Below are 18433 nucleotides of genomic sequence, written 5' to 3' on the forward strand. Positions count from 1 at the left end.
AAATGCTACATTCATTGAGACACTTTCTGAGCTTCATGCTAAAGCTAAGCTACAGAGGTGAGTTTCCAACACAGAAACGCTCAGATTTTAGGATTATAAGTGTGTTTACAGTGAGTTAGCCTAATTCCAGAATACCAGACTGGGATACTCTACCTTGGTCTTATTTCTCCAGCTATGATCTTATTAGGACCGATTGCAATGCTGGTGGAATCAGCAGGGAGGATGTGCTGAAAGTGTGGGTCCCTGGGCCCCATCCCAGATCTACTGAGGCATCCTGGGCCTAGGAAGTTGTGTTTTAACAAGCTTCCCATTGACTCAGAAGGACACTTGAGTCAGAGACTCTCTGATGCATGGAGAGCGTGTGCCTACCCACTACACTAAAAGATTCTGCCCTGGGGAGTCTGGGTCAGGAAGCAGGGATGGAAATGATAGCAAACATTTGAACGAGACCCTAGTATGTGCCAGGCATTTCATACACATTTCCTCATTTTGATTGCCCAATGACTGCTGAGACAAGCATTCCGAAGCCACTTTGTAAATGGAGAAATTAAAACAGAGAGAAGATAAGACACAGCCCGGAGTCAAATAGCTACTAAATGACAGCCTTCAGATTCAACCCCGTTATTAGTATCCATTATTTTCTCATAACACAGACCCTTTGATTTTGAGCTGGGTCTCATCAATTTAAATCTGAAAAATAAAAGTATCTATTTCATAAGATTGCTATAAGGGTTTATCAGGATAAAGCAGGTAATGCATTAGGGCAATGTGTAGCAGTAGGGAATGCCCAACAAATGTTAACTATTATTATTATTCATAATAATACCATAGGTAATACCTGGGTAAATAAAAAAATGGTGATGATGGATCTCTTTTGCTAGAAATGTGCTATAAGCCCAGCACGGCACTGAGCTCTGTTCATTAATTTTAAAAAACATATCAACTAGTTATCATATGTCTCTAGGACTCACAGGAATTGTTTTTGCTGATGAGAATACACAAGACTCCAAGGAGTCAAGTAAACTGCTAACGAGGGGCAGAGACAGAAGTCAAACCCAGATCTGTCTCACTTCGGTAGATAAGCTTCTATGGCTTTCCTATGTTGAAGGTCCATCCCGCCCCCACTTATTAAAGAAAAATATGGCAACAGGTTGATGGTGAATTGTGGCAAATAGTTCCATCTTTAGACTTTCTAAAGAAATACCCTGATGGTCCTGACAGGAGGGATGGCACCATTCATTTGTGGGGTGGGTCTGGTGACAGAGAACATTCTTTGAGGCACATTTAAGTGCCTGTTATATTGGTGAGCAAGAACAGGGTGGGGCATAAAATGACCCACAGCATTTCTAAATCTGGGTGGTAAGTGCTATTATCTTGGGGTTCTCTGCTGATAACATTTTACCTTGGAAGAGCCTATGGCAGGCAACAGAACTTTTCCTTTTCCTTTTTTTAAAAAGACTTTATTTTTAAGTAATCTCTACACCCAACATGGGGCTTGAACTCACAACCCAGAGATCAAGAGTAAGGCTCTACAGGCTGAGCTTCCTAGGCACTCCCAGATTTTGTTTTTTTAAAACTATTCAATGTTTCATTCCCAGGCTATCCACACCTGGTGGAATCCTTTAGGAAGCAAACTAAGGGGACTCTGATTATGCTCCAAAGATTAAAATCCAAACAAAAACCACATGGTTTTCTATAGAAAACTTAAAGACTCAGTGCTACCAGTTTGCCCTGATCCAAATTGCTTTTGTGAAGCAAATGCTACCATAATAGAACAGTAGGGGGTATAATCCCCATCAGGAATTGTGAGACTGGACAGTTTTACATGAAGAGCCTTTCCATAAAAAAATAAAACCAAGTCAATTTTTCAGAGAAAGCGAGGTGCCTAACACTTCAGAGAAAGGAGGAGGAGGAGGAGCCTTTGGCACATGGTGCCCCAAATCATGCCTGACAGTGTGTAGGAGGTACTCAACAAGCATGTTTTGAGTATTTAGCATACTCTGGGCCCAGAGCATGGGGGGTACTGCAAATCAGGTGCCCAGCAAGAATGTTTTATTTGGCCCACAGAGCATTTGTCAAAAAGCTGTGATAATGTTTTGGAAGCTTCACTTAGCAGGCTGAATTTCTGACTTCTTTTTAGAAATCAGGAGGTTTGTCAACCATGGTCTACGTTTCCACGTAGCAATAGTCAGCTAGAGCTGAGCAGAGGCTACCCCCATTCCTCTGGCTGGACATGACCTTTCCTTCTATCTGGGTCAAATCCTTCATTTGTTTCCCCTGTTTGGCTTCTGTGGGCATTTTTCTTTGGGATTGCAACAGTCAAAGCACAAAGAAGACTGGTCCCTGTCCTCAGGAGATTACCAGTTAGCACGAAAGACACACAAATAAGGACATACTGACATCATAGTGCTAGGACAGGAGAGCATAGTGTGGGTGTGGAAGCCTAGTAGACTTCCCAAGAAGAGAACTCCATAACGGAATCTTAGAGCACTCATTTAGGGGTTGGCCAAGAGAACAGTGGGGATTATGGGAGGTCCTTGGGAAACTTCAGGCAGAGGGGGCAGCATTTAGAAAGAAATGAGTAAGTGAGCAAAGTGGGTTCAATACTGGAAAGTGGAGAGTGATGACGAGTGACACTCCAGGGACAGTCAAAAGACCAACTGCGGAGAGTCTTGTCTATACCAAATAATTTGGACCTTATTGTGAAGATAGTGAGATCCACTGAACGACTTTAAGCAGGAGAATGACATTGTCTTACTTCTATGTTGACACACACTCAGGTGAGGCATAAATTAACTTCGGATGGGCATCCCTCTAGTGTTTGAGAATTGAGCAGATAGTGAAAATAAAAAGCCTACCTAATAATCCGCCTCCATATATTGACAGGATGTAGCTTGAAATAGTGTAAAAGCCCATGTTACTTAATGTAACAAACCCTCAGACTAATAGAGGAAACAGATGTAAATCTGTGTAAGATTCCAACAAAACTCATGACACACCGTAAAGGGCAAACTTGTGCAACTTGATTTTCCTATTGCATAATCATATAAAGAATGTATTCATGAGGACTTTCTGGGATATCTGGCCAACATTTTTTTTTAATCACAAAAAGGATAACAGATTTTTAAAATAAGGATGTCTATGGACTTTTTTTTTAAAAGCAGGGACTGTTTCTTTCTTGTTTATTGTTTTGTCCTTTCTGGCCATGAGACTCTAAAAAGGTTATTTAACTTCTCTGGGTCTCAGTTACTTTATCTGTAAAGTGGGCATAATAATAGTACCTACCTCATTGAGATGTTAAGCAGGTGAGTATATATGTAAAGCATTTAAATTAGCACCTGATACATACTAAGTGCTTTATCAATGCTATTTATTATTATTATTATTATTATTTATTAATCATATCCTCAGGATTTAGAACAAATGCTCAGTACATAATACATAATTAAAGAGGGTTTGAAGTTGAATTTGAAGGTCCTAAAAACAAACTAGACACCAAAGCAGGGGGTTGGGTAATTCAGAAACAAGGATGTGGTTGCTAGAACTAGGTTATAAAGCCAGTACTTGGTTCCAAGAAGCAGGGATGGGTCCAGACTCCTGATTTGGGTCATAAGGTAACCTCAAGTTCTGAAACCAGGCTATGAACCCAGAACCAGAACCCAGACTTGTGCCAGACACTGGTAGAGGAAGTTGAGTAACAGTGCCAAATAAATATGAAGGCCAAATAACACCCACCATGGGGAGAAGTCAAGAGGCGATGAATCAGGCAAGATATTGGAAGTGTATGGTAATAACTAATAGACAAAGGGTTTTATTATTTATAGTTGCAGTGGTTAAAAAGATCCAGCCACGTCATTAAGCTGAAATCATTACATATTTCTAAGTCCATTTCTTTTAAGACAGGGAGTGGAAAAATCGATTCTGTCAGGAAGTGTTATAAACTAGTTTTCCTGTTGGATTTTGCTAGGTTCTAAGAAGTTTATTTTTTTTTCATTCTGCTTTAGTACCAAACTCAAAAATACTGTGTAATTTTTTTTTCTTTTTAAAGATGAAGGTATAATTAACACACAGTAAAATATACCCTTGTCAGTGTATAGTTCTGTGAGTTTTGACAGACACCCAGTCACCTAACCACTGTTACAATCAACACAAAGGACAGTTCCATCACGTCCCAAAATTCCTTCATGTCCTTTGTGAGATAATCTCTTATAGTCAATTCTTCCTCTAGTGCCAGCTCCTGATAACACTTTTTTCTATCACTATAGTTTGACGTTTTCTAAAATGTCAGGTAATCGGAATGCTATAATACATAGCCCTTTGAGTCTGTCTTCATACACTTAGCATCTGTATTTGAGTTTTATCTATGCGGTTGTGCCTATCAGTAGTTCACTCCTCTTTTGTTTGAGTATGATTCCCTTATGTGGATGGATTTATCCTCTGTCTATCCTGTCACTAAATGAAGGACATTTAAGTTGTTTCCTGTTTTTGCTAATAATGAATAAAGCTACTGTAGACATTCATAAATAGGTATTTGGGTAAATACCTAGGAGTGCCATGGCTGGGTTATATCATAGGTGTATGTTTAATTTTATAAAAAATGGCCAGTTTTCCAAAGTGGCTGTACCATTTTATGCTCCCGCCAGCCATGTTTGATTCTGAACAATTATTATAGAATTCCATCCAAAGAATGGCTCCCCATTTTCTATGGAGTAAAATATCCCAAGTACTCCACTTGTCGTTCCTTTTGGCCACGGGAGAACCTGTCTTCTTCCCAGTCAAATGTCACTGCTCTTCACATGAACTCCTGGGTACAGTTAGACTCAGACCCATGACCCCTGACCATGCTTGGTGCTTCCCCACATGCATGCTTTTGTCTCTATCATTTGCCAACCGGCATGTTCAACTTTGGTTACTGAAATCTTATGTACAGCCCGCTCTTGCCATCTTTGCATTCCTCAAGAATCGCTTCTGCTCTCCAAAAAAGGCAAGTCAATGAAAGGTGTTGATAGAGGAGGCCAATAAAACAGGAAAGCACAAGCGCTTGTCTCTGTGCCATCCTCCCCAGATTCCCAGATGCCACGTGGCAAGAGAAAGCTAAGGAGGAGTCCAGAGCAAGCAAAAGTTCAATTAAGTGCAGCTCTCGTTTTCCTTATTTTTTAAAAAAGGTGACTACTCCCCAAATAACTAGGACTGGATGGGGTAAAGTGAATCCTCATTTTTTGGGATTGCCTGGGAAACAAAAGCTTTTTCCATGTATGCACCACTCGGCTGGTTTTTGGTGCTATTCAAGACTTCTCCCTGCCTTCAAGATTTTTTTACATCTGGATATGTGTACATGCACATGGGACCTTTGCAAAGAAGAGGAATCGAAAAGCAAATTCCTTCACAGCCCAGAAAGCATTGACTTCCTATAAAAGAGATAATGTACGTGAGATGGATTGTTTTTCCTTCCCTAAACAGCTTTGAGTCTGCTTAGATGCAGCGAGACATCCCTCCCCTGGCCATATGCAACGTGTCTGCTCTCTTGCCATTTCTGGAGGAGCTGATGCAATTCCAAGGCGTTGGGCTGGGCCACTGGTCTGTTCTTGGGCTACAGTTAAATAGTGTTCCAGCGTGGTTGCTTCTGCAGCGCCTGGCAATCCTAGCAATCTTGCCGCCTGCAGCTCAAGAAAAATGAGCCTGCAAGCCACCAGCTCCGAGGGCCATTATCTGAATGGGCCCTGAATGCCAGTCTGGAGCGCTCACACCTCTTAGGCCGCCCAGAAGGACTCGGCTGACTTGAACACTACTCTCCCTCGGTCCTGTACTTCGGCTCCATCTCCAGACCAGGGATCTCATGATTGAAATGAAAAAAAAAAAAAAAAAAAAAAAAAAAAGAAAGGAAGCTGACTCCGTTCCCCGCTGCCAAGTGGCTGTTCCCACCCTGTCAACCCCAGCCGGACCGTCCGTAGATGTTCAAAAGCCGCATCCTCAGCCCCTTCCCCCGACAAGACAAAGGCCCGCCTGACAAGCCTTACCCAAGACCCTCTCCGGATCCTTCTCTGCAGTCTCCCAGTTTTAAAAACGCTGTCTTGGCTTTTAGCCAAGTCTCAACACCGTGCCCGCCCCCAGCCCCGCCGACTGGCCCTCCGGCCCCGGGGTCTGGAAAACAGCCCCGGGTGACAGCCAGGAAGCTCGCCCGGGCCGGACTCACCTGGCCGGTGGAGAAGCGCCGGAGCGCCTGGCTGCCTCTCCACAGCATGCTGGAAGGGAGCCCTCGGGCGGGCCGCGCGACAGCGAGGGCTCAGCCTGGACGCGGCCTGCAGCCTGCGAGCGCCCGGCGGCGGCAGTCGCGGCTCGCAGGGTCCGCGACTCTCGGGACCCGCCCACGGCCCGCCCCCTCGACTGGCACGGCCCCGCCTTCTCAGCTGGCGGGGCTCGGATGGCCAATCCCCTGAGACTGGGCGGGGCCCCAGTTCGGAGCCACGCTAGTACCTAGCGGGAGGGGCGGCTTCCAGTCTCCGCCCGGGTTCTTAGCAGCTGGGGGTCTTCTACCAGTTACTCAAACCCTGTGAGGTAGACAGGGATTTGCCTTATTAATGGTGGATCTGACATCCCAAGTCATGGCCATAACATCGCCCTGAGGAGGCAAAGATACGAAAGATAAGGGTGGAGACACCTGGCTATGTAGGATCCTGATACCTATCTTGTAAGCTAATAAAAGGATTTTAAGGAAGACTGTGTATAAAGCACTTGGCAAAGTGCCTGGCACAGAGGCTGGTCCCCAATAGATGACAGACAGATAGATACCCACCCTTTCCCCTTATCTCTCTAGAAAGAATGCTCAGACATGCTTTAGCTAAGCGCTAGTTGCAAACAGAACTCCTTAGCCTGGCATTCAAGGCCATTGGCAATTTGGCCTTTTTTTTTTTTTTTTTTTTTCCTAATTTTCTTGCTGCTCCTTTGCACATGTAATTTAGCTTAACTCTCTAGTATGTGCTGATTCTTCCCTGGACAATGATTCCATGAAAAGCTTATCATCTGTCATTTGTCAACATCTCAGCGTGACCAAATTCCTTCTTTTAAGGTATACCTCAAGGGCTGCCTCCTGGAGGCATTTTTCCTGATTTTCTCCTCCCTTAACCTCCTTATTTCCTCTAAGGAATCTTTCACTCCTCTGAAACGAGAAAGATTTTTGACTATGCGTCTCTTCTGACATCTCATTCTTTTATTGGTGTTTGTGTACCTATCATCTGCTCTACTGGAAGCTTCTTGCAGGTTGAGTCCATGTCTAACTTATCAGGACTTACAATATCTAGCACTTAGCAGAGTTCAAAAAGTACTTGTTGAAAGAGAGAATGAATGAATGAATGAATGAATGAATGTGTTTAAGAAGGAGAGAGAAAATAAATCCTTAAAGTCTGGAGAATGACAGCAAACATTGAGTTTTGCTCTGGAAATTGCCCTTTGCCAATTCAGCCCATTTCCCTAAGAGCATTTTGTGACTTTTGGCTAGCTTCCTTTAAGCTTCCAAATGCTAATAATCATTTTATTTGTTGTGATCTGTGTATACTGGGAGAGGTGGGCAAGAAGTGTGGTTTTTTTCTGAGTAGGGATTCCATAGTTATATTCTCTAACTCCTAGCTTCAGGAAATGTAGACCTTATGTCTATCCACATAATGATGTCTAAGATTTTCTTCTGTAAGAATTAAAGATATTTTTCTCCTGATAACTAGTGGTTAGACCAGAGGCAATTCAAGTTTGACAAACAGAAAAGCCCTGCCAACCTAGATTTCTAGACACAGCAAAAATGAAGGTGAAATAAAGTCATTTTTGTGTCTCCCTAACAAAAAGTTGAGAGAATCTGAGGCAGGAAAACTTCCAGATTCATTCTAAGAGCCCAGCATTACCCTGATACCAAAACCAGACCAAGACATGACAAGAGAAGTAATTACAGGCCAATATCTCTGATGAACATAGATGCAAAAATCTTCAACAAAATATTAACAAGCCAAATTCAACAATATCTTTAAAAAAATCATTCAGCATGGTTAAGTGGGTTTTATTCAAGGGCTACAAGGGTGGCTCAATATTTGCAAATCAATTAATGTAATACATCACATTAACAGGAGTAAGGATAAAAACCACACAATCATCTCAAATAGATGCAGAAAAAGCATTTGACAAAATACAGCATCCACTCAGGACAAAAAGTTTCAACAAAGTGGGTTTAGAGGGACTATACCTCAATACAATAAAGGCCATATATATAAAAAAGCTCATAACTAACATTATACTCAATGGCGAAAAACTCTAAGCTTTTCCTCTAGGATAAGGAATAAGACAAGGGTGTCCACTCTCCTCACTTTCATTCAACATACTACTGGAAGTCCAAGGTGCAGTAATCAGACAAGAAGAAGAAATAAAAGGCATCCAAATTGGTAAGGAAGAAGTAAAACGGTCACTATTTGTAGATGACAGGATACTATATATAGAAAACCCTAATGACTATATACAATGACCATATATAACTACCAAGTTAACAGAGTGTAAAATTATCAAGGTAATATGTAGAATGATTTTTAAAAATCAGTTGAAAAGAAGGAGAGAAAGGAGAGAGAAAGAAACAGAATAGCTGGGGGGAAAATGAAAAGAAATTAGTAAAATGTTAGGGTTAAGTCTAAATATACCAGTAATTGCAGTAAATGAAAATGGGCTAAACTCTTCAATTAAAAGGCAAAGATTGTCATTGCTTCAAAAACAAAATTCTTATAAGAGAGAGCCATAAAATAAAAAGATTCAGATAGGATGATTTTTTAAAACCCACCCAAACACTAAAAAGAAAAAAGCATACTATTGTAATAACTAAATAATTATTTGCTCTAGTACTTGGCAAATAGCAACAGTGTGATCTGCTTGACTGCAAATGACCAAATGACTGGCTGGTGTACAAACTAGGTATTGCTTTTTCGACCTACCATCTAAAATCCACTTTTCAGGATAACAGTATCCTCCCTTCCATGTGAGGATCTGCTTCTCCCCCTGTCTTAGGCCTTGTGGTTCCTATGAAGTTTTCTTTCCCCCTTATCCCACTGGGATTCAGGGGTGGGGCATACGACCTGCACTAAGCCAATTAGTACATCTCTCCCATCCCCTTAATTATGATGATTGGTTCAAATTATGTACAAGATCCTAGTAAGGCTAATGAAGTCCAGCAAGATCTAATTCTAGGACTTCTGTTTCAACTTTCAGTTAAGTGTACCATTTGCATCACTTTTGGTGTTGTGATAATGTGAACCTGAAGCTACCAAGAGCTACCCTATGGGTCCTAAAGAATGTAGCAAAAATTGTGGAAGAGATAGAAAAGAAATAGTGAAAATCCAAGACCTGACATCATTTGAGTCCTGAAGCCAAACACATGCGAAGGCCCATCCCACCACTACATGTTTTAAAATTAATATACAATTAAATTGATTTCATTTTTGCTGTATTGTTCTATGAGTTTTAATGTATATAAAGATTCATGTAATAATACTGTAGTCAGGATACAGAACCATTCCATTCCCTACCCCAAAACTCCCTTGGCCCTTTGCAGTCATGGCTAACCAAACCACCCTTCTCACCTTGAGAATCTCTGTCTGTTCTCTGTCACTGTGGTTTTATCTTTTCAAGACTATCAAATGAATGGAATCTCATAGTATATAACTTTGTAGATTTTCTTCATTCTGCACAATGCCCTGGTGACTTGTGCTCAAGTTTAGGGATTTTCCAGAACAGAAGAGATTCTTCTGTTATTGATTTCTATGTGATTCCATTGCAGTCAAAGAATATAATCATCACATTTCAGTCCATTCAAATGCATTGAAATTTGTTTAATGACCTAGAAAATGGCCTTCCTTGTATACTTGGAAAAAAATGTCTGCTTTTACTGTTGTCGTGTAGAATGTTTTGTAAATATGATCTAAAGAAAGTTGGTTGAGTATTGTTCAATTCTTTATTCTCTTATATTCTGTTTGTCATATGAAATATTGAGAGAAGTATTAAGATTTCCAACTATAATTACATTTATTGTTTTTTTCTATTCTGTCAGGTTTTGGTTAATTAAATTTTATTGTTCACCCACCCCCAAAAAAAGAAAGGAAAAAAGTTAATTCATGGTCTGGATTCTGTTACATTCTTAAAAAAAAAAACTACTGGGGGTTTGGTTGATTGATTTATTATTTTTTTATGATTTACTTATTTATTTGAGAGAGAGGTAGAGAGGGAGAATGAGCAGGCGGGGCAGAGGAACAGGGAGAGAGACTCTCCAGCAGACTCCATGCTGAGCACAGACAGAATCCAACTCAGTGATCCTTCTCATGACCTTGAGATCAGGGCCTGATCCGAAACCAAGAGTCAGACACTTAACCGACTGTGCCACCCAGGCGCCTCAGGGGACTTTATTTAGAAAAGAGTGAATTTGCTTGGACTCAAACCCTGCAGAGGGGAGCAGCTTATATTTCTGTTCAATTCATTTAGACAACAGTTTGGCCAACGTTTTTGCTCAGATTTGGGGGTTCACCTCCTTAGTAATTCCCTTGATTATCAGTTTTCTCTTCCAAATTTCAAGCTGCTCTGCCAGCCCAACCTCTGTTTTCTGCCGTCTGGAACCCACAGGGCTTCAGGTTTTTCCTACCCAAGGTGCACATCTGGTGGGGAATATATGCATCACCAAAAGGGCAGCAAGCATGCCTTTCACCTAGTGCAGGTGTTTTTAAGGACTCTTGACTGTGATTTCAGTAGGCTCTCTGCACGTAGTTTGATGGTTAACCAGGGATCTGTGCAATGCTTACACTAAGGTTTTGAATCTCATCTCCTCTCTGGGTCCCTTGCTTCAGGATGCTCCCCCAAATTTCCAGTTTCACTTCCAACAATTCTGAACTTGGTTTGCTGCCCCCTTGAGCTGGTAGGACAGTGTTTCATCTCTTGACTTGAAGGGGTCAGGGACACTGTCAGGCAGAAAACCACAAACTCATAATTCTTAATAGTAAATTCTGAGTACACTCAGAATTCTGAATCATTTTGCTGTGCTTTTCAGACTTCATTATCTCTCAGATCTCTCTTTTTTTTAATTTGACAGAGATCACAAGTAGGCAGAGAGGCAGGCAGTGAGAGAGAGAGGGAAGCCGACTCCCCGTTGAGCAGAGAGCCCGATGCGGGGCTCGATCCCAGGACTCTGAGATCATGATCTGAGTCGAAGGCAGAGGCTTAACCCACTGAGCCACCCAGACGCCCCTCTTTCAGATCTTTTAAAGTAATTATTATACTTTGTCTACTTCTCTTAGTTTTTAACTGCAAGTAGGTTTACTTGACTACTTTTTGCTTGTCCATTTCTAGATGTGCTCTTGTCAATTACTTTAACATGCTAATTAAAAGATTTTTCTTTTTTTTTTTTAAAGATTTTTTATTTATTTGAGAGAGAGACAGTGAGAGAGAGCATGAGAGGTGAGAAGGTCAGAGAGAGAAGCCGACTCTCCGCGGAGCTGGGAGCCCAATGCGGGACTCGATTCTGCGACTCCAGGATCATGACCTGAGCTGAAGGCAGTTGCTCAACCAACTGAGCCACCCCGCCGCCCCAAAAGATTTTTCTAAGGTATGCTTTTTAAAAACAGATTTTATGTATTTATTTGTCAGAGAGAGAAAGAGAGTACACAAGCTGGGGGAGGGGTAGTCAGCAGGCAGAGAGAGAAGCAGGTTCCCTGCTGAGCAAGGAGCCCAGTGGGGGACTTTTTAATCTCTAACACATACTCTCCCAGTAGACCACTATCCTGTTAGTGAGATTTGCGCTCTCTTTCTATGCAATTACACCCACATATGCACAAACACGTTTACATGAGTATAAATGTAACCACAAATACACATTACTCCGCAATCACCTTCTGTCAGTTTCCCATGTCTCTACAAACGTATTTCATAATATGGATGTATTAAATTTTATGTCATTATTCCCTATTGATGCATTTTAAGATCATTTCATTAGTATACATACAGTAATATGTATTAAAGACCATGCAGCAATGAACGCTACTGTGCAAACATCCGTATACATGTAGAATTACTGGGTAACATAGTTCCCCGCTTGCGGAAAAGCCAGTTAGCACGTAGGAGCATTTTAGAATACACTTAAATAGCGCTTCTTCTTCCCTCTCTGCCTTTTTAAGAGGAGAGGGCGGAGGATCCGTGAGGGCAAGGTAAGCAGAGTAGTAAAATTCCTCGCTAGGGTGTTCGTAAAGTACCTCCGCCTCTCACACACCGTTTTATTCTCAAGAACATTCAGCATAGGGCTTGCAAGAGGAGCGACGCAGGAGCTCGGATGGTGGTGACGGAGAGGGCGTTGGCAGTTCCTGCTGCTTCTTAGCGCCTGGACAGCGACCTACTCGAGGACCACGCCCTCCTGTTGAGCCACTACCCCATCACTTTTACCCTTCCCAGGCTAGACTGATGGAACAACTGCCCAGGTATTAAAAATGGCCTGGGGACAGCAGGGCGAAGTCAAGGCATCGATATGGCTTGAGATGTGAAGTGAGTGGTGTCGAGGCCCAAGTCACCACGGGAGGACGCCGCGAGTGCCGCGGAAGATGTAACGGCCGCCTCTGGCCACCCCAGCCGACTCGCTTTCCCAGCAGCCCCCGCGGCTCGCTGGGGCCTTGAGACCGGCCTGCCCTCGCGAGCGGGGGCGGGGCCCGGGCTGGGGCCGGAAGTCACGTGCCGTGACAGCCGCCGGGGTGAGGCCGCCGCGGTCGCCCGGGCTGGTTGGGGCTGTGACTGGGGGGGGGTGCCGGGGTGATGGCGGTGGAGACTCTTTCCCCCGACTGGGAGTTCGACCGCGTTGACGACGGCTCACAGAGTAAGAGAGCTGCGGGGCAAGGGCTGCGGGTGGATGCTCCCCGGCCCGCCTCAGCTCCGGCAGCGCTCCTGCGGGAGGGCTCTGCGTCGTGGTCCCCAAGCAGCCCTCCGGTCCGGGACACTTGCTGCCGCTTGGGGTGCGAGAGGGACGCGCTCTCGAACGTTACTTTCGGGGTTGGGGTACCGGTGGCGGTGCGTCAGGCCGGGCGAGGCAGGGCTTGGCGTCTGGGGCGGCGGCTCCCGGTTGCAGCCCGCGGTACCCAGAGCAGCGGCGTGGGCTGTCCACAGCCTGGGGCCGGGCGGGGCGCGCCCAGGGCCCAGTAGCCCGGGTAGCCGAGGCTGGCCTTGCCTCCGGCCTCACGGCGCTTTCGCCACCTGTGCTGAGCGTTCAGTTCTAGAACGGGCAGAGGTCGGGTTCCTGTTTTCGCTTTCCTGTTTTTCTACTTTTCCTCCAATCAACTTTTGGAAGTTTGAGTATTTTTTTTCTGCATATTCATACAACGTACAAGACAGGGAGAAAGCGCTCTTCACACGGTAAAAATAAGCAAGCGAATGTCAATTTATCTCCTCCTATGCCTTTTACTTACGATAAGTGGTGTTTTTCAGGGATGCCATAGAGCTTCCATTGCACCTAGAAAGGCTTCAAAAATTAAGCAACTTTTACTTCACAAAATCGAATTGTTTCATTTTGAACTTAGAAGTCAAAGAACCGTACCAGATTAAGTTCCATGCAGCAAAAGTTAGAGGCAAATAATTATTTTAGTGAAACTCTACTTAAGATTAATACAAGTTGGTAATCTGTCTCTTCCGTTTAAGTGATATAGGAGAGATTGGGACCTACTGCTTGTGAATTTGTTTTTTGAAACGCAGTTTCCCAAAAGGTGAATGTAATTTTTTTTTTAAGAAGGTGAATGTAGTTTTTAAAAATTCCACGTGAATTTTGCTTAACTTTACAAAGAATTGTGTAAAAACTTACATGTAATTAGGTTTTAGTAGCGTCTCAGAGAAGCATGAGCTTAATTCATAATGGTTTGCAGTTTTTCATAAAACATTCCATAAGGTATTAGCTCTTGTGCAGCATTAAAAAAAAATCTTGGTGGTAATGACAAATTCCTTTAACTTTTTTGTGGAGAGGACTCTGTATTTACTGTTACAGAGTGAACTGCACCTTTTCATGTATGGAGTTTTATGGACAGAGTTCTCCTACTTCCTTATCTTCAAAAAATTGTGATGAAAGTAAGTTGCTAGGTTTGAAAACGGTTCAGCTGAGAGTAGAATGATGTGATTCGGTCAACAGACCATATCAGGGACTGTACTAGGCATTAGGGATGGAAAGATAATAAAGAATGTAGAGATGAGCCTGTAAATAGGGTTTCTGGGATTTTACTCTTGAAGAATCACCGTGGATTCCTTATTTCAAATCTTTTTATTGTAATTTTTACTATTTTTACAACTATTCATTATTTTATCAGCAAGAAACTTTAATGTTACTGCAGGTTTTCTCTTGCTTACTCTTTTGTGACTTCCCAAACAGACCGAATGCCAGCATGCTTTTCTGGCATTGTCATTAAGAACTCATTTGCTGATTAAATGCAGCTTTGGTTATTTCCCATGTAAATGAGAATTAGGCATGTACTTGCGATTTCAAGAATCTCTAGCAGTTATTTAATTTGAGCTTTAGGGAAGAGAAGAATTCCCATCCGTTCGGTGTGCCCGGTTTTGTTAATTTTTGTGCTATGAATCCTATCTAGACTGTCTTCCAGAATTGCTTAGATTAATGCTATAACCAGATAGCAATTTTAATAATTGATCCACCTGATAGGGAGCATTAGTGCCAGAATAAGGGTGATTGGAGAGCTAGGTCTTTATCTTTAGTCAGAATGTACTTTATCTAAGAATTGCTTTGTATTGCTGATTTGAGGAGACAATAATTTTACCTTTTTTTAGACAATGATTGAATAGTTGTTCATATCAATAAAAGAGGCTGAATTGGATTTGCTGCCTTTGCAATAGTGAATTCTTATGTGTATATAGAATGTTCCCTTTCTTTATTAACTTTGATGACTAGACATACTTCTATTGTTTAGTTTATTCCAATGACTCCTTAGTCATCTATTTAATGTGGAAATTTGTTAAATATTAGCACAGTATCTTTTTTCATTCTTTTTAAAATTTTAAATTAATTAACATATAATGTATTACTTGTTTCAGACATCAAGCAGATATCTGTGATTCATCAGTCTTATATAACACCCAGTACTCATTACAAGACATACCCTCCCCGGGGTCCATCACCACTTACCTCATCCCTCCCATCCCTCTCCCCTCCAGCAACCCTCAGTTTGTCTCTTATGGTTTGTCACCCTCTCGGTTTCCTCTTATTTCATTTTTTCCTCTCTCCCCTGTGATCCTCTGCCTTGTTTCCTAAATTCCACATATCAGTGAGATCATATGATAATTGTCTTTCTCTGGTTGACTTATTTTGCTTAGCATAATACTCTCTAGTTTATCCATGTCATTGGAGATGTCAAGATTTCATTTTTGATGGCTGTGTAATATTCCATTGTGTGTGTGTGTGTGTGTGTGTGTGTGTGTGTGTGTATGTGTGTGTGTACACACACCACATCTTCTTTATCCATTCATCTGTTGATGGACATCTGCGCCCTTCCCATAAGCACAGTATTCTGTACTCAGTGTTCTTTACTGGCTTTTCCAGCCCTATTATGAGAGTTAAATAATTAAAATATCTTAGTAAGTTTTTGGCATTACAGAAATAACATTCATTATGATAAAGCAGATTTAAAACTTTTAAAAACAATATTTAGATGTATTTTTAGACAATTTACACTATAGAGACTTAAGGATTATGTTTTTAAATTTTGCTTCTATGACAACACAGATTTTTATACTTATTCAGGTCTTATTTATTTATTTATTTTTGCAAAAGAGTTATTTATGACTAAAACTTAGAATCAAGATGTTGAGTTGTCTAAGACATTATTCAAATTGTTTAAAAGCCCCAGCTTATGGGATAAATGAGACATTAATTTTTTCATAGTGCTTTAAAGTTATGGTTTATGGTTAACCAAAGTTATGGTTATGGTTAACATCTATAGGTTTTAAAATTATTTTATTATTTGGAAAAGATTAAAAGCTGAATTATTGTTTAACTTTGAAATTTTATTTTCAAGAAGTCCAGACATACTAGAGTAGTACATTTAAAAATGCTTAGTAACTACCTTGTTGTGACTTTTGAGATTATTTGAAATAAATGTCCTGCAATTTATTACTTGTACATCTTACATAATATTTTAAAATTGAAATTTAGAAATTCATGCTGAAGTCCAACTTAAGAATTATGGGAAGTTTCTTGAGGAGTATACATCTCAATTGAGAAGAATTGAGGATGCACTGGATGATTCAATTGGTGATGTTTGGGATTTCAATCTTGATCCAATAGCATTAAAGGTTTGATTTTGTTATATTTTTTAATTTACGTATACATTTTCAGGACATACTATATTTTGAAGACATGGTATTAAAAAATGGAATATACATTTGGCCCTTGAATAGTGTGGGGGTTAGGAGTGCTGACTTCCCAAGCAGTTGAAAATCTGCATAGAACTTGAGACTCTCCAAACTTAACTTATAGGCTGCTGTTGACCAAAAGCCTTACCAATAACATAAACAATCAATTAACACATATTTCATGTATGTATTGTGTATTATATTCTTACAGTAAGCTAGAGAAAAGAAAATGTTATAAAATCACAAAGAAAATACATTTATAGTACTGTACTGTATTTATAAAAAGATAAACCTGCATCTAAGTGGACCCACGCCATCCAAACCTGTGTTGTTCAAAGGTCAACTGTATATTTTCATTATTTGGAATCTGGAGAACTAAAAGAAACTTGGAGAAAAATTGTTAATTTCCTTATCTTGAAGCTAGGCAGATGTGTGTTTTTTTGTTTGTTTGTTTTGTTTTTAATGAATGACAGACTTCTGGGGTAGCCTTTGTTTTTCATCAAGAAAACGAACAGGTTGGAATAGAATATTCAAACTTTATTTGTTCCTTATTGAGATTATTTTACATACAGTGAAATGCATAGATTTACAATATAATGTTCAGTGAATTTCTGTCAAACACATATATCCATATCACTCATATTCTAATGAATATATAGAAGATTTCCATCATTTTCCCTTATGCCATTTAGGGTATCTTAATGTGGAAGTAATTTTTTTTTTTTAAGTTGTTATTTAAATTCAAGTTTGTTAACATGTACTGTAATACTAGTTTCAGTAGTAGAATTTTATGTAGGAGTAATTTTTTAATGTATAAAATAAGCCACTCCTGGGGTGCCTGGTTGGCTTGGTCAGTTAAGCATCTGCCTTCGACTCAGGTTATGGTCCCAGGGTCCTGGGATCAAGCCCCATGTTGGGCTTCCTGCCCATTTTGGGAGGGAGTCTGCTTCTCCCTCTTCTCCCCTGCTTATGCTCTCTGTCTCAAGTAAATGAATAAAATCTTTAATAAAATAAAATAATTCACTCCTCTGTTCCATTTTGAGATCATTCTATCTTTTTCTAATTTTTTTTTAAATCATTCTATCTTGTTTTATCTTTGAAACTATAGCCTGTTACCACTTAAGTAATAATTAATATTTACTGAACATTTATTATGTATTAGACACTGTTCTGAGTTACATATTGACTTTTTTAGTAACAGTTTTCTTGAAATTCACATGTCTCATATTCTTTTTTTTTTTTAAAGATTTTATTTATTTATTTGACAGAGAGAGATCACAAGTAGGCAGACAGAGAGGGGGAAGCAGGCTCCCCGCCAAGCAGAGAGCCCAGTGGAGGGCTCCATCCCAGCACTCAGATCATGACGGGAGCAGAGGGCAGAAGCTTAACCCACTGAGCCACCCAGGTGCCCCATGTGTCTCATATTCTTGAAATTCACATATCATGCAGTTCTTTGGGTTTTAGAGTATTGACAGAATTGTGCAGCAGTCATCACCAGACCCAACTGAAGAATCTTTTTACCACCTGCGAAAGAAATCCTATACCCATTAGCCATCAGTCTCCAGTGTGTGTTAGTGCTAAGTACAGAGTCCAACACAGGTTTAAATAGAATGGAGTTAGACTCGATTTGTATATTTAAAATTTCCATGATTTTTTTCAAATTAAAAATGATTTTTTCCCTTTGTTTCTATAGCTTTTGCCTTATGAACAGTCTTCCCTATTGGAACTCATAAAGACTGAAAACAAGGTATAGATTTCTTAACTAAAAATCTATTTTTAAAATGCTTTAGCTTTCTGCTATAACTCATCTTTTTATTTTATGTTTTTATTCATGAAACTAGGTCTTGAACAAAGTCATCACTGTTTATGCTGCACTTTGTTGTGAAATCAAGAAATTAAAATATGAGGTAATTATTTGTACTCTTAAGTTGTTAAAAACATGATTTTAAAAGCAAATTTGTGCTTATATGTATAGTGTACATAAAGATTTAATGCATGTTGAATTAATTTTTTATTGAATACTAATAATAGTGGTTACCAT

At 40.6% G+C, this 18433-nt stretch overlaps 2 protein-coding genes across 4 annotated transcripts in view; one reads left to right on the forward strand and one right to left on the reverse strand.

Moving 5' to 3' along the window:
- Positions 1 to 12328, reverse strand: part of ALDH1L2 (aldehyde dehydrogenase 1 family member L2) — a 65267-nt gene extending 52939 nt beyond the window's left edge. Inside the window, exon 1 of one of the 2 annotated variants that reach the window (XM_032836592.1) lies at positions 12272 to 12328. In XM_032836592.1, the coding sequence (XP_032692483.1) occupies positions 12272 to 12298 (27 nt within the window). In that variant the 5' untranslated portion in view covers positions 12299 to 12328. Of the gene's footprint in view, positions 1 to 6193; positions 6329 to 12271 lie in introns of those variants that run through there. The other variant, XM_032836591.1, reaches the window with a different exon arrangement.
- A 390-nt stretch (positions 12329 to 12718) lies between these two features.
- The window catches only part of WASHC4 (WASH complex subunit 4), a 60795-nt gene continuing 55080 nt past the window's right edge, over positions 12719 to 18433 (forward strand). The window contains exons 1-4 of one of the 2 annotated variants that reach the window (XM_032836490.1): positions 12719 to 12865; positions 16193 to 16332; positions 18086 to 18139; positions 18234 to 18299. In XM_032836490.1, coding sequence (XP_032692381.1) covers positions 12805 to 12865; positions 16193 to 16332; positions 18086 to 18139; positions 18234 to 18299 — 321 coding nt within the window. In that variant the 5' untranslated portion in view covers positions 12719 to 12804. The remainder of the gene's footprint in view (positions 12866 to 16192; positions 16333 to 18085; positions 18140 to 18233; positions 18300 to 18433) is intronic. The other variant, XM_032836489.1, reaches the window with a different exon arrangement.

Source organism: Lontra canadensis, unplaced genomic scaffold (assembly GCF_010015895.1).
Source record: "Lontra canadensis isolate GAN:19392208 unplaced genomic scaffold, GSC_riverotter_1.0 scaffold93, whole genome shotgun sequence".
NCBI classification, from domain to species: domain Eukaryota; kingdom Metazoa; phylum Chordata; class Mammalia; order Carnivora; family Mustelidae; genus Lontra; species Lontra canadensis.